Here is a 14,188-nt window from a genome sequence, read left to right as displayed (position 1 = left end):
CCCTCCATGCCTAGCGGAAAAGTGTCGAAATGCTAACTGCCATCATTACCCTTTCCTTCTTTGGATGTGGTCTTGATTTACCGCTCCAAAGGAAATTCAGTAGTCTCACTGATTTTTCAGTGTATACCCAGCATCTTTCTGACATGACGAGTATTTGCCTCTGCATGATTATACAATTGATTTGTTTCACGATAGTTCAATGGATAGTCTACGTGATAAGATATCTGGCAATGTTAAATTGCCAAGCGCACACTCAGAATGGGGCTTCTTGTCTCCCATTTGTTCATTTGCATCTTCCACCAAGGTTGGATGACAGCTGTTGGTGAGTCCCCTCCCCTGCCCCAAACACACGACTCAACATCATCTTTCTGAGCTAAGCAGGAGAAATAAACAATACGTATGCGCCTCCTTTTTTACTCACTTGAGACAACACAGACATTTAGGTATTTATATATCATTGAATTCATTCGGATCTTTAAAAACTTGGGCTTCAAATTCCATCTGGCTCTGTAAAAAAAAAGTGCTCAAATTAGCACAGACTTCCAAAAAGGTAAGGAAAGCAAACGTTCTGTATGTCTCCTTCATGTTTGAAGAGCTACAAGATAACTGAAGAAGAATGGGGACCAGGAGCTTGTGACACTCGTGCACTTTCCACTCACGCGCAGGGACAGTGCTATGTTCCAACATGACACTCGGTCTGGGGCCACAAAGATGAGCAAAGGGGCATGACGCAGCTCTCGAGGAGCCTCCAGCCTGGTGGCCAGGTGGCCACAAACGGAGCTTAATTCATGGCGGGACGGTGTCAGAGGGTGACTACATGGGGGCTCCGGAGTCCAGGAGGCCTCATGATGTCACAGCCAGGCTGCGGCCGGAGCCGAGCAGCTGCAATGAGAGCTGGGGTGGGGAAGGGATGTGGGCCAGCAGGACAAGAAACCAAGAGCCCTGCGCTTGGGACCTACTAACAAGTAGGGTGTTGTGACCTCAGCAAGGAGCAGTTTCAGGAACGGGCTGAAGAACCGCGTAGTGTGGGTCACAAATATAGACCGTTCTCTCACGACGTTTGACTGTAAGGAAGAAAGCCATTGGACAGGAAATAGGAGTACGTGTGGGATTAAAGTCAGGTTCTTTCTTTCCTCCCTTCCTTCCTCTGCCTTTTCCTTTTTCCCTCCCTGTTTCCTTCCCTTCCCCTCCCCAGGCCCATCCCCTTCCCTTCCCCCTTCCCTTCCCTTATCTCTCTCTCTCTCTCTCACCATTTTTCAGATGAGGCTCAATTTAAATTCTGAAGGGCAAAATTTTGTAGTGAGGTAAGAGGTTGAAGATGTAGGGGAAAGAGAAAGGCCAGTGATAAAGTACTTCCTGAGGAGATGGAAAGAGGCAGATCTAGAACTCACTACTGGGCACTCCTGAGATCCATCCATCCATCCTCTCAGCATTTGCTAAGCACCTACTGTATACCATGTGCTACACATGGTATATGGGGAAATATGGTGAAAAAAAAAAAAAAGACTAAGTTCCTGCCCTCAGGGAACTTATATCCATGTTTCGAGACAGACAAGAAGTAAATGAGTAGATAAGTACATTCTATATGGTGATAAGAACTACAAAGCAAAAAGGGGCAGTGGTAGGGGGTGGAGGGGATGCAGTAGTTAAGAGGGTGGATGGCATCTGCTCAGAGACTGAGTGAAGTAAGCATCTGAGACATGCTGAGGTCTGGGCACAGGACACTCAGAAAGAAGCTACAGCAAGTGCAGAGGCACCTTCTGTAGGGAGAACAGGTAGGTGGCTGCTCCAGGGGCAGGAATCTTCCATTGGGAAGGTAGTAGGAGACCATGGTTTGGAGAGAGACATAGGGGCCACCGAACAGGCATCAGAACACACTGGGGATTTCAAGCAAGAGAGAGGCACGACAGCATTTGTGTTTTCAAATACACTGGATGTTACAGAGCATAGTTTGTGGGGGGCAACATCAGAAGCAAGAAAGCCAATGATATAGGCCGAGTGTCAGGGTGGCAGCTTGATTTAGGTTGGCAATCACACACACGTGGAGAGGTTATACTCAAGGCCGTATTTTGTTCATTTTTAAGAGAGAGAGAGAGAGGCAGAGAGCAAGGGGGACAGAGGATCCGAAGTGGGCTCCACACTGACAGCAGTGAGCCTGATGCGGGGCTCAAATTCAAAAACCGCAAGATCGTGACCTGAGCTGATGCCATGAACTGACCATGAAGGTGCCCCAAGGACATATTTTGAAGTAGGAGCTGCTATAAGAGGGAAATTAAGGGTGACTTAGGTTTTTGACTGAAACTGAGTGTAGATACATGTCATTTACTGAGGTAGGGAAGATGGGAGAGAAGTGATTTTTAGAGGAAAACCAAGAGTTCATTGAGATTATCTACTGGACATATTGAATAGGCAGCTGGATAAAACAACCAGAGATTGGGGAAGCGGGTATATGGTAATATTTATATATCACGTCACTCCACCTGCTTAAAATCTTCCAATGAATCCTCATGAGCTTCAAGACAAAATCCAAGCTCTAAGCGCCATAGGACTTGGCTCTCCTATGCATGTCTAGCGTCAACATGAGTCTCATACCACACTGAATGCTCTTCTAACACAGTCTTTCTTTCTGTCCCCTGTCTTCCCCTCCCATGCATATGTCTTGCTTAGACTGCTCTTCTCCATTTGGACCTTGCTAACTGTTGTGGCCTTAAAACCCAGCTGAGCCTTCCTTGTGCCACCAGCCATTCACCAGTGATTCCATGCAGCTGGATTAGATGCCCCCGACCACCGCGGCACTCTCCGGCACATATCTCTATGGACTGGAGCACCAGGGCGCCCAGGGTACTCCGTAACTGGTGACTGATCTGGGGCAACTCGCCAAAACTCTCTGATGCTCATTTTCTTCATCTGTAAAATGAGGATAATAATACTACCTCCTTCATAGCATTGTTGGGGGGATTAAATGAGGTAATAAACATCGCCTGACATAGATGAAACACTTAACAAGTCAGCATTATTATAGTAATACTTATCACACTGTTGTGTAATTGGTTTCATGCTGGCTTTTCCCAGGAAAATATTAGCCCTTGAGTGCAGACATGGAACCTTTCATCTGTGTTTCTGGAGTACATTATGCTTCAATAATTGTTTCTTACCTGAATGAATGAGTTAATGAATGGGAAAAATGGCATTAGGCTAAAACGGTACTATGAGATGAACCAGCAGGTGGGCTTTCCCTACTTAGAAGCTATTCCTCGTGGGTGAACATAATTCATCTGATCCTTCACTCACCAAACCTACAAGTCCTGGGTTGTTGACTCTCCGTTATGTATTGGTCACTGTTCAGTGAAAGCGATATTACCTTTGGATCAGGTAGACATGGTCCGAAAGCTTCTAGTAGAAGGGTCTCTTCCCTCACAGCCTGTTCATAATCTGAGAAAGACAGCTTCCCATCATGATCATGGTCCTGGGGGGTGACCAGCCACACATCAGTCGACATGAAAAATGCTTATTGCAAACACAGACTGTCTTTTGTTGGTCAAGTATTGATAGGAGAAAGGTGATGGGAAAATGAGAGACTAAATAATGAAATTGAAAAGAACTTTCAATATTATAGTAAAAAAGGGCAACAATGTAAGTGTTTCATTTTACCAAGCAGGAAACTGACAGTTACTATAATTTGAGTTCTAGTGCCTTACCCCATATCTGGCCTGTAAATTTCAATATAAAATCCTAAATTTCCCATATTTACCATTTTTTTAAGAGTTATTTCAACCAAATCTTTGATTCCTTCATCAGGGTCTTCTTCAGACGGCTGTTTGAGAAGGCTGTTCTTTAACATATGGAACATCTCCTCCTTTGAAATGAATCCATCACCATTCAAATCAAACACCTCAAAGCAATCTTTTAAAAAAAAACAACCAGTTATGAATCTGATACTCTCACTAAGGGAAAATGTGCTCTTATACAGTTTTCAAGGCCAACATCTGTATTGTGGATGTTCATGTCAACCCCGCAGGCTGTAGGGCAATCTACTTTCCATAGTAAATGCTTCATGGACGCTTGCTGCATGTAGTGAACGACCCTTAGAAAATGAGTCCTTACACTCATTCGGCTGTGAACAAGCCAAGGAACAATGACCTGAGCTCTTGGAAAAACTGACTGAAATACGATCCTTAAGCAGAGTTCATCAGCATGAATTAAGAATGAATTAAGAATCAGAAGACTTGAACCAACGTTCACTACTTCTGTGGTTAACAGCTCAGGTAAATATGTAAAATACTTAACACCTTGATACATAACTGCACACGCAAACAGCATGGATAGTATATGCTTATGCAGGTTTGCTCGGCACGAACGACTCCCCAGGACCTCTTGGTTTTCCTTTGTATTAATTTTTTTTCAACCTTTATCATTGACTTAAACTCGCTCTGTAAAAGAGGCCACGGGGGATTCAAACTAACCAACGAAAAGACAGACCTTTTCACTGGCAGGTTTGGAAGACGGGAGGGAAGTTCTTTCGATGTGTTAATCCTAATGTCCAAAGCAATAGAATAACCTGAAATCTTACATTTCATTTTTTCTTCCAGAGTTCCTCGAAGAAATACTGATAATCCAGAAATCCACTCTGATACGTTTACACAGCCGTCGTTGTCCTTATCAAAACCTCGGAATACTGAGAGAGGAGACAAGTACAACATTACAGCTGTGCTGCGTTTTTTTTCTCAGAAGTACGTTTACACTGGTGCCACTCACTTCTAAAATTTAGACGGAATTTCAGGATTAGATGGTCCAACGTTCTCACTCGACAAAGGGGAGAACTAAGACATAACATCGGGAACTCTTTTATTTAAACTTTGACACTCTCCCTTCGTATTTTGTGGGAACAAAGTAAATTCTGAGCATCTAAATATATTAATCAATAATTATTAACATATGAATATACTAGTAATTAAACATGCTGATATATTAGCATAAAATACATTATTTTATATTTTTCTTACTCAAGAAAAGTATGCTATTACATGATACAGAAGACTATAACTTAATTTTTGTTGAAATACTTTTGATGATGTAAAGTTTGTATGTCCTTTTAAAACTATTATTTTCATCATTATGTTTACTAAGTAGAAATAGAACTATTTGAGGCTTTCAGATATAAAGTAAGGAAAACCTAATTATTCAAGCTAGACTTCTTTTAAATACACAGAATACACAGGGTAGAATCTCCTTCCCTATGATCCTCCCCTATGCATATGCAAATTAATTTTTCATATTCAAGTGAAATTGGGAATTCAGAACATTAAGCTTCCTACCAAGGAATATGTCCAAACTCCAAACTTTTTTTTTTTCCAGTTATGGCTAGATGTAGCCCATTTGAATATTGTGTCTTCTTACCTCTGTCCATAATCATGTCATCTGTCATTCCAAATGTCATGTGTAAGATGTTTCGAAATGCATTACGATCTAGTCCAGTGACCATACCTTGCCGCTCTGTTACATCTCCCACCAGGTTATGAAAAAGATTTATAAGACATTGCACTTCAAATTTATTAACTGTGAAAAAGTAAAATTAAAATGTAACAAAAATGTATTTTAATCTTTAATTTCTAACTTAAACTTTACATTAATGAGTTTATAAACAACATCAAGGCCATCAAATACTCAGTTTTCAACAGACGACTATTCTGTTTTAAGATTCATGACACTTAAATTAATAGTGGGTGGCCACTACAGAGGATTCCCCATTAAAATAAGAGAAATAGGGGCGCCTGGGTGGCTCAGTCGGCTGGGCGTCCGACTTCAGCTCAGGTCACGATCTCGCGGTCCGTGACTTCGAGCCCCGCTTCGGGCTCTGGGCTGATGGCTCAGAGCCTGGAGCCTGCTTCTGATTCTGTGTCTCCCTCTCTCTCTGCCCCTCCCCCATTCATGCTCTGTCTCTCTCTGTCTCAAAAATAAATGTTAAAAAAAAAATTTAAAATAAGAGAAATAGCCTTCCCACTGAATAGGACTTGAATATTAAACAGATGTACACTCAGTCACATTTAGGAAGAAAAGAATATTAGCCAAGTTACCTGAAGAACGATTGTGGGGTTGGATCCTGAACTTTAAAGGCAGTAGAGATGCAATTGAAAGTAAGCAAGGTAATGTTTAAGAATGGTCACTTTCCCCCAGCATTTTGATTATAGGCATTTATGGAATCACTTAACTTTTCCCTGGGAATAGATACCAGACTCCTGAACACCAGGCAATAATTTTCACTTAACATCAGCTTTGGTGAAATCATTAAGCCAGATTTTGGACATCAGAATCACCTATTTTCCAATTCAGAAGCATTTAACCATCTTCTAGCACCCATCATGGTCCTTGTTGTATGTGAAAATCAACACACAAGGATTCAGTAGTATCGTGGTGGAAGGGGAATTTTTATTTAAAATAGATACACAGACATGTACACTGGCCCAGGCACATAATTGCATGACGGGTGTTTATAAACCCTGAGCTAATTATTTGTGTTCCAATTCTCATTGGACGTAGGTGGAAGTGATTACCTGGCATTAAGAACATAAAAGGGAGTTTAAATATGAAGTATAGGTGGGGGAGGAGAAAGATTTTATGTCAGAACAAAACAAAATTATGACTTGTTTTAAAAATCAAGGATGAAACCTGTGTGAATATAAAGGAAGACAGTAGGTAGGATTGGAGAAATCACGCCTCATCCTACAAGTCAAGACAGGATTGAATGTGATTATCTGGTTTTGGGTGCCACAAGTTAGGAGGAACATTGAATATTAGGGGAAATTAAAGATTTGGTAAAAAAAAAAAAGTGATTAAATAGGGGGTGCCTGGGTGGCTTAGTCTGCTAAGTGTCCAGCTTCAGCTCAGGTCATGATCCCATTCTCCGTGAGTTCGAGCCCCTCATCGGGCTCTGTGCTGACAGCTCAGCGCCTGGAGCCTGCTTCAGATTCTGTGTCTCCCTCTCTTTACCTCTCCCCTGCTCACGTTCTGTTCTCCTCTGTCTCTCAAAAATGAATAAATGTTAAAATAAATTTCTTTTAAAATGGATTAAATAGTAGGAAACAATATAATGGTTATAATTTTAAAAAGAGCTATTATGGGGCATCTGGGTGACTTAGTCAGTTAAGCGTTTGACTCGTGATTTAGGCTCAGGTCATGATCTCATGGTTTGTGAGTTTGAGCCCTGTGTGCGCCTCTATGCTGAGAGTGCAAGCCTGCTTAGGATTCTCACTCTCTCTTTCCCTCTTCCTGACCCTCCCCCACTCTCTCTCTCTCTCAAAGTAAATAAATTTAAGAAAAAGAGAGCAGTTAGTTGCTATAGAAAATAGCATACCCGTTCTTCAAAAAAACATTAAACAAAGACATTACACTAGGTCACCCAGTGACTCCACTGTTGGGTATATGCTTAAAAGAACTGAAAGCAAGCGCTCAGGTGCTTGTACGTCAATGTTCATAACAAGGTAATTCACAAGAGCCAAAAGGCGAAGGCAAACCAAGTGACCATCGATGGAGAAATGGATACATAAAATGGAGCGTATGCATCTAATGGAATATTATTCAGTCTTGAAAAGGAAGTAAATTTTGACACAGGCTACAACGTGGATGAAACTTGATGACATTCCGCTGAGTGAGAGAAGTCCGATACAAAAGGACAAATATTGCATTATTTCACTCATATGATGCACTAGAGTGGTGCAATTCAGATATGGAGAGTAGAATGGTGGCTGCCAGGGGCTGGTGGAAGGGGAAATGAGGAGAGACAGTTTAGTGGGTACAGTTTCAGCTGAGAAAGATGAAAAAGTTCTGGAGATGGATGGTGGTAATGGCTGCACAATGATGTGAATGCATTTCATGCCACAGAATCGTACACTGAAAATGGTAAATTTGATGTTACATATGTTCAACCACACACACACACACACACACACACCCCTCTAAAAATAAAGGAACTGTTAGTAGCTGAAGAAGAAAAGCCTGCATAGGGGCGCCTGGGTGACTCAGTCGGTTGGTTAAGTGTCCCACTTCGGTTCAGGTCACGATCTCAGGGTTGGTGGGTTTGAGCCCCGCATCAGGCTCTGTGCTGACAGCTCAGAGCCTGGAACTTGCTTTGTATTCTGTGTCTCCCTCTCTCTCTGCCCCTTCCCCACTCAAGCTCTGTCTCTCTGTCAAAAACAAATAAACGTGAAAAAAAAAAAAAAAGGAAAAGCCTGCACGAAGAATGATATTCATGTATATGAAATGTTAGTAGAGTGGATGTTGATTAGCCATTTTCCATTTATGCCTGAAATAAAAATTAAAGAATATTAGCTTAATTTATTACCCAAAAGATCCAAGATTGGCCATAAGAAAGTCTTTCTTGCTGCAATGTTTCTTAAATTCTAGAATGAAATACTAAATGAAACCAAGGGAAATTCAAGAATTGATTTTCATCTCTTTGGATTGGCCTACATGTGCTCTGCACATCATATTTGTAGAATGGGAGGTTAGCTGGGCAATCACTTAAGATATTTTTTTCTCTGATTCTGCAGAATTTTTCCATTTCACCCTGGCAGGATTATCATCTGGCAAGTAAAAGAAAATCTGACTTTAGGGGAAAGGTTCTCTGTTTCAAACAACGTTTTAATGATAATGTCCATGACTTGTAACTACCTGTATAGAATTGAACTAGTCATCATCTAGGTTTTTCAGGCCCACTTTAAAAATTTTATGTAAGGACAAAAGGAAAAGGGGTTGGTTGTTTTACCTGCCAGGTTTTCACTTACCTTTTAATACATCCACCTTTTGACTGTTCACAGTACACTGTAAACTTACTGAACAGGGACGAAATCAAATTCAGCATTGTGGATAGCAGTCACTGCATTGTTTATTCACAATGTTCACTAGATGTTTTAAGATCTGTTTTTTTTTTTTTTTCCCTTGAAATGGAATTATTTTGAGAAAAACAACAACAGGACAAAACTCTCACCAGATTATAATAACCATAACAATCCCTTACGTCATAGGATGGCTTTTTTACTAAGAAGCTTCAGATGTTTATACACACCCTAACTTTTAGCTACAGTGATGCGCCACTAAAGGGGGCTGTATTTAGATACTAAGTACAACTAGAAGACACCAGATCCTAAATCTCTAGGACTCCATTACACCTTTTTGTTCCTCCTTTGCACAATGGGGGTGGTCCTGGGATTATGGCTTCTCCTATTTTCTCAAGTGGCCATTAGTTTTGCAATCAGCAAAACAATTTGTAAACTTGTGCATCAGACGTATCTTTCTCATTGCAAACCATCTCCTAGCTTCAGTGCCTCCTCGCCCAAGTACAGTTCTGGATACAATTCTAAAGTTGCCTGTGAAACTCTAGGACCGTGTTTTGGAATGTGTAATTGGAGCAGACCTCTTCAATAAGTGCTCATTTTGTCGCCTGCGGTCTCCTTTACCTGGCAACCCCAGCAGCAACTGCAAAGTCTAAGTCTGGAGCCGGGAGCAGGTTCTTGACTGTGTGTTTAGCTTTGTAGAGCTCTTTGGTTTCCAGACACACTTCCTTGCTCTGAGGTACAGGTTTTTGTGACACTCAACTCATCTTTCCTATGGGTGTTCAGCTATTGATAACCATTTTTCCCTGATGGATTTCCTGGTAAGTTTCCAGAACTTGGATCCCGCCAGTTTACTTGCTCTAAAAAGAGCTAGGTGGGAATGCAAACTGGTGCAGCCTCTCTGGAAAACAGTGTGGATCTTCCTCAAAAAGTTAAAAATAGATCTACCCTATGACCCAGCAATAGCACTGCTAGGAATTTACCCAAGGGATACAGGAGTGCTGATGCATAGGGGCACTTGTACCCCAGTATTTATAGCAGCACTTTCAACAATAGCCAATTATGGAAAGAGCCTAAATGTCTATCAACTGATGAATGGATAAAGAAGTTGTGGCTTATATACACAATGGAATACTAGTTGGCAACAAGGAAGAATGAAATCCGGCCATTTGCAACAACATGGATGGAACTGGGGGGGATTATGCTAAGTGAAATAAGTCAGGCAGAGAAAGACAGATACCATATGTTTTCACTCATGTGGATCCGGAGAAACTTAAAAGAAGACCATGGGGGAGGGAAAGGGGAAAAAAAGAGTTAGAGAGGGAGGGAGCTAAACCATAAAAGACTCTTAAAAACTGAGAGTTGAAGGGGGGTGGAGGGAGGGGAAAGTAGGGGGTGGAGGGAGGGGACGGTGGGTGATGGGCACCGAGGAGGTCACCTGTTGGGATGAGCACTGGGTGTTGCCTGGAAACCAACTGGACAATAAATTTCATATTATAAAAGATAAAAAATACAAAGAGCTAGAAAGCAGGTGCATGCTGGCTGCTCTAGTTTTCTTGAACCTGGTGGGTTTCAGTACCTATTTTATGCATGTGTCTGAGGCGAAAAGCACACGTGTCCTGCCAGTATATACGTAACAGTTCTACAATGGACAGGCAAGTTCAGAAGAGAGTTTGGGAAGCAAGTGAGTGCCTGCACGGGGGTGTAGTGCCAGACGCCCGGATACCTGCCTACTGGTCCTTAAGGTCATGGGCAGGCGTGGGTAGGCGGCTCGAGGTAGCCCCGGGGATTCCCTTCCAGACTTCTCCTGAGGGCACGGAAAGTGGGGCTCCACGGGCATTCAGACTGGAGCCCGAAAGCGGGCCGAGCCGCGGACACTAGTGCCGGGCAGGACCTGCGCCCTGGCCAGGAGCTCTGCTCGCCCAGCACTCGCTCCATTCTTACTTACAGTGCTTGCAATTTTTAGTTAAGGTGTCCGTCAGCTTCTGCAGCTTCTTGCGGTTCATGCCGGGCGCTCGGGAATCGGGCCGCGGCGGCTGTCGGGGGGCGCGAGGTCCCCGGGCCCCGGGGCAGCTGGGCCGGCTCGCCCCCGTCGGGCGCGCGCGCGCGCGCGCGCGCGCGCGGCCCTAACACACGCCGTGGCCATGGCAACGCCCGGGTCGGCTGCCGATTGGCTCCCGGCGCGCGCGGGGTGCGTGCGCGGCCCCAACGCGCACCGTGGCCATGGCAACGGCCGGACGCCGCCTGTTGGCCCCGGGGCTGGGCGCGCTGGCCCCCTCCGGGGCCCCGGCCGGGGCAGTTGGAGGGTCTGCTGTCTGCCGGCGTCGGAGTTTTAGCCCTGTCGCTGTCCTTTGGGCCCACAGCCCCTTGGAGGGACTGCACTGCGAGTCCCCAAGGTCTGAAAGTAGGCTGTGCACGCGGCCAGAAGGGGTGTTCGGGATGGGGCGCGTGGCACCAAGCGAGGCTTCGGATCTTCGGGGGGAGCTGGGAGGAGCCTCAGGAATTAGCAGGTGTGTTAGCCCCGACGAGCGTTTTCGGGGTGTAGGACGGTGAGGAGCCTGCCCTTAAAGCTGAGCCACTCTTTTTGGTTGTCAGTCTTTTTGCTGTGATGCCCGGAGGGAGCCTGGAACAAGGTAGCTTCACAATTTTGGTAATGTTGCTGGGAGCAAAAGTAGTTGGGAATAGTTCTCCCACCCTCCTTCATTCTTGGAGGTGGGGGTGGAGGCTGTCGGTGGAATCTGGAAAAAGCCTCGGGCAACGTTTCAGCTAGTGAAAGAGGCAGCCTCCCAAACAGACAGGTTGACAACTGCCACTTGGCTGTGGGGTAAAACCCAACCTTGCTTTTCTGAAAAATATCCCAGTAAAATCGGTCCTTTACTTATTTGAAAGACAGGTTCTGTGTCCTTTAATGTGGGAGGATTTTCTGCTCTTAATCACAGATGGGACACCCTCTTGGAATTAAGACAGCAATAAAATGGGTTAGCTCAGCCAGGAGCACAAAACCTACAGTATTCTCCAGTCTGTCTCCTGGTTTTACAGCAGAGGGGAAAATGCCTTTGAAAACAAATTATTTCATAGTATACATAATGTCATTGTCAGTCTGAAAGCGGAAAAATTCTGCCAACCATGAGTAACAATCCAGAATGAAATGGTTCCAGGGTTGAAGTCTCTGATTTCCTCTCCTTGTTTCATTTGTTTATCAAATGAAGAACCGGGAGGCTGTTTAAAACCAGAGTCAAGGGTGCTTGGTGAAGGCAGGGACTGGGTTATCTTAAAGCAAGTTCTCTGAGAACAGTTAACCAATATGAAATGATAGTAATTGTGAGTTTGCAACAGTTCTCTGGTTAAATAGCATTCCTATATGTCCTCTTGTCTAGCAGCTGTGACACTTTTTTTTTTTAAGTTTATTTATTTTGGAACAGGGGAAGGGCAGAGAGGGAGAGAGAGCATCCCAAGCAGGTTCTGCTCTGTCAGCACAGAGCCTGACGCAGGGCTTGATTCCATGAACTGTGAGCTCATGACCTGAGCTGAAATCAAGAGGTGGTCGCTTGACCGACTGAGCCGCCCAGGTGCCCCCAGCTGTGACGCTTCTGATCAGATTGTAGAGAACAAATGGAGAGGACTGGACATATTCTAATTACACTTACCTGTGAAACACTTGTGGCTTTTGTTAGATGACAGCATTGTAGCAAATATTTCATTTATAGAGATCATTGCAGTATTCATTTTAAAAGACAAGGGTCAGTACAGATGAAGGGAATCCGTGAGTCCCACCTGTGTTGTGTTGGTAGGTCTATTAAAAACAACCTATGGGGCGCCTGGGTGGCGCAGTCGGTTTAAGCGTCCGACTTCAGCCAGGTCACGATCTCGCGGTCCGTGAGTTCGAGCCCCGCGTCGGGCTCTGTGCTGACCGCTCAGAGCCTGGAGCCTTGTTTCCGATTCTGTGTCTCCCTCTCTCTCTGCCCCTCCCCTGTTCATGCTCTGTCTCTCTCTGTCCCAAAAATAAATAAACGTTGAAAAAAAAAATTAAAAAAAAAAAAAAAACAAACTACCTATGAGGTGTTCTGATCAGACTCCCTGCTGGCACATCTTGGGAGCGGGCCTCCATCAGTGGGGAGAATGTTGATGGGCATGTCCAGATGTGTTTCTGCAGACATCATACACTGAGAGCTTGTTGGTGAGCATCTACGGTTGAGCTAATCGCTTCTTTCTTCACAAGCTTCAGGCTTAGGACCATCTTCCCTTAAGGCCCAAAGTCTGGTGTAAGGACAATACCACAGGAGGTTGAGATTAAAAGAGCCCAATCTGTTCTGCCAGACAAAAAGTTTTTAACCTGGGAAGAAAACTTTGTGAGGCACTCTTCTCCCATATGTCCCCCTCCCCAAGTTCTTTCATCCATGCTGTTCTTTTAGTGAAAAATTTCCAACGGCATCATTATGTGAAACTTCTCTAAGACAGTGGGCAGGGTATTTGCTAGGAGAGTGTTTTGTCAGCATATTGGAAATCTTCAGTGCGTTCATTACATTCTTGTGACGTTTTTGAATGTAATCTTTTTAGACTTTAGGAACAAGCTGTAGGCCTGATAAGACTCAGTTAATCACATGTCAAAGCAAATTGAAATTCCAATTTGTAGTTTTTAGTTGCTTGTGTTGAGTAGACACAGGATCACTTTCCCCCTCATGGCCTTTTTCAGAGTAAGGCAATTAAACCTGAACGGTTACTTCATGTCAAGTCGATCAATAATAGAATAATAAAAAAAAACTGCGTTTAATCTGTGCACACATTTGTCCGCACGTGACAAGATCACAGAACTTTCCAAAATTCGACTTTGAGATGGATGCTTTTGTAAATAAAAAAGTACATTACAGTGACTATCAATGCTGTAAATGTTTCCTTTAATTTTGTGTGCAAAACAGTCTTCCCTTTGACTCACAATTAATTGGAGCTTTGCCATGATAAATAACTTGAACCTTGAATTGATGAAAGCCTTTTACTTCATGTGGACCTTTTATGATGAAGGCTTTTGGAAGCTGTTCAGGAAATGACATCATAGAATTGATTTCCAAATAAATTACAAATCTATTATGAAATTACCTTAATGTAAGAAAAATAAAAAGGTTAGTTATCTACATAATTTAAATTCAATTTTACCCATTTTATTATGTAGAGAGAATGATGAGAAATTCAGAGGTGACTTTAACGAACTGTTTGGGTGGTTGAATCTCCACTACTGTCTCCTGCCACTTTGTCTTTACTGCTATGATCTGTGACCAGCTGCCTTCAATGCCTCCAACCACCCAGCTCTCTGCCCCAGGATTTCTGCACATTCCTCACCCATCTCCAAAGGCAACTCCCTTCAA

General features: G+C 43.5%; 1 protein-coding gene across 1 annotated transcript; it reads right to left on the bottom strand.

Moving 5' to 3' along the window:
• Positions 1 to 398: 398 nt before the first annotated feature.
• On the bottom strand, positions 399 to 10,924 carry CLXN (calaxin). Its single transcript, XM_045455372.1, has 6 exons — positions 10,777 to 10,924; positions 5,398 to 5,556; positions 4,571 to 4,675; positions 3,752 to 3,903; positions 3,362 to 3,466; positions 399 to 507 (listed from the first exon to the last, which is right to left on the bottom strand). Exons 1-6 carry the CDS (start codon positions 10,832 to 10,834, stop codon positions 448 to 450), a joined length of 639 nt encoding a protein of 212 aa, XP_045311328.1. The 5' UTR covers positions 10,835 to 10,924; the 3' UTR covers positions 399 to 447.
• Between the last annotated feature and the right edge of the window lie 3,264 nt (positions 10,925 to 14,188).

The sequence above is a fragment of the Leopardus geoffroyi genome, chromosome C3 (assembly GCF_018350155.1).
Source record: "Leopardus geoffroyi isolate Oge1 chromosome C3, O.geoffroyi_Oge1_pat1.0, whole genome shotgun sequence".
Taxonomy (NCBI): Eukaryota; Metazoa; Chordata; class Mammalia; order Carnivora; family Felidae; genus Leopardus; species Leopardus geoffroyi.
The sequence above is the reverse complement of the archived record's forward strand: the minus strand, read 5'-3'. Positions and strand labels throughout refer to the sequence as shown.

Coding starts and splice junctions, on each gene's coding strand:
- CLXN (XM_045455372.1), bottom strand. CDS start 10,834: ATGAACCGCAAGAAGCTGCAGAAGCTGACGGACACCTTAACTAAAAAT. Junction 5,557..10,776: donor AACTAAAAATTGCAAGCACT/GTAAGTAAGAAT, acceptor ACTTTTTCACAG/TTAATAAATTTGAAGTGCAA. Junction 4,676..5,397: donor TGACATGATTATGGACAGAG/GTAAGAAGACAC, acceptor CTCCTCTCTCAG/TATTCCGAGGTTTTGATAAG.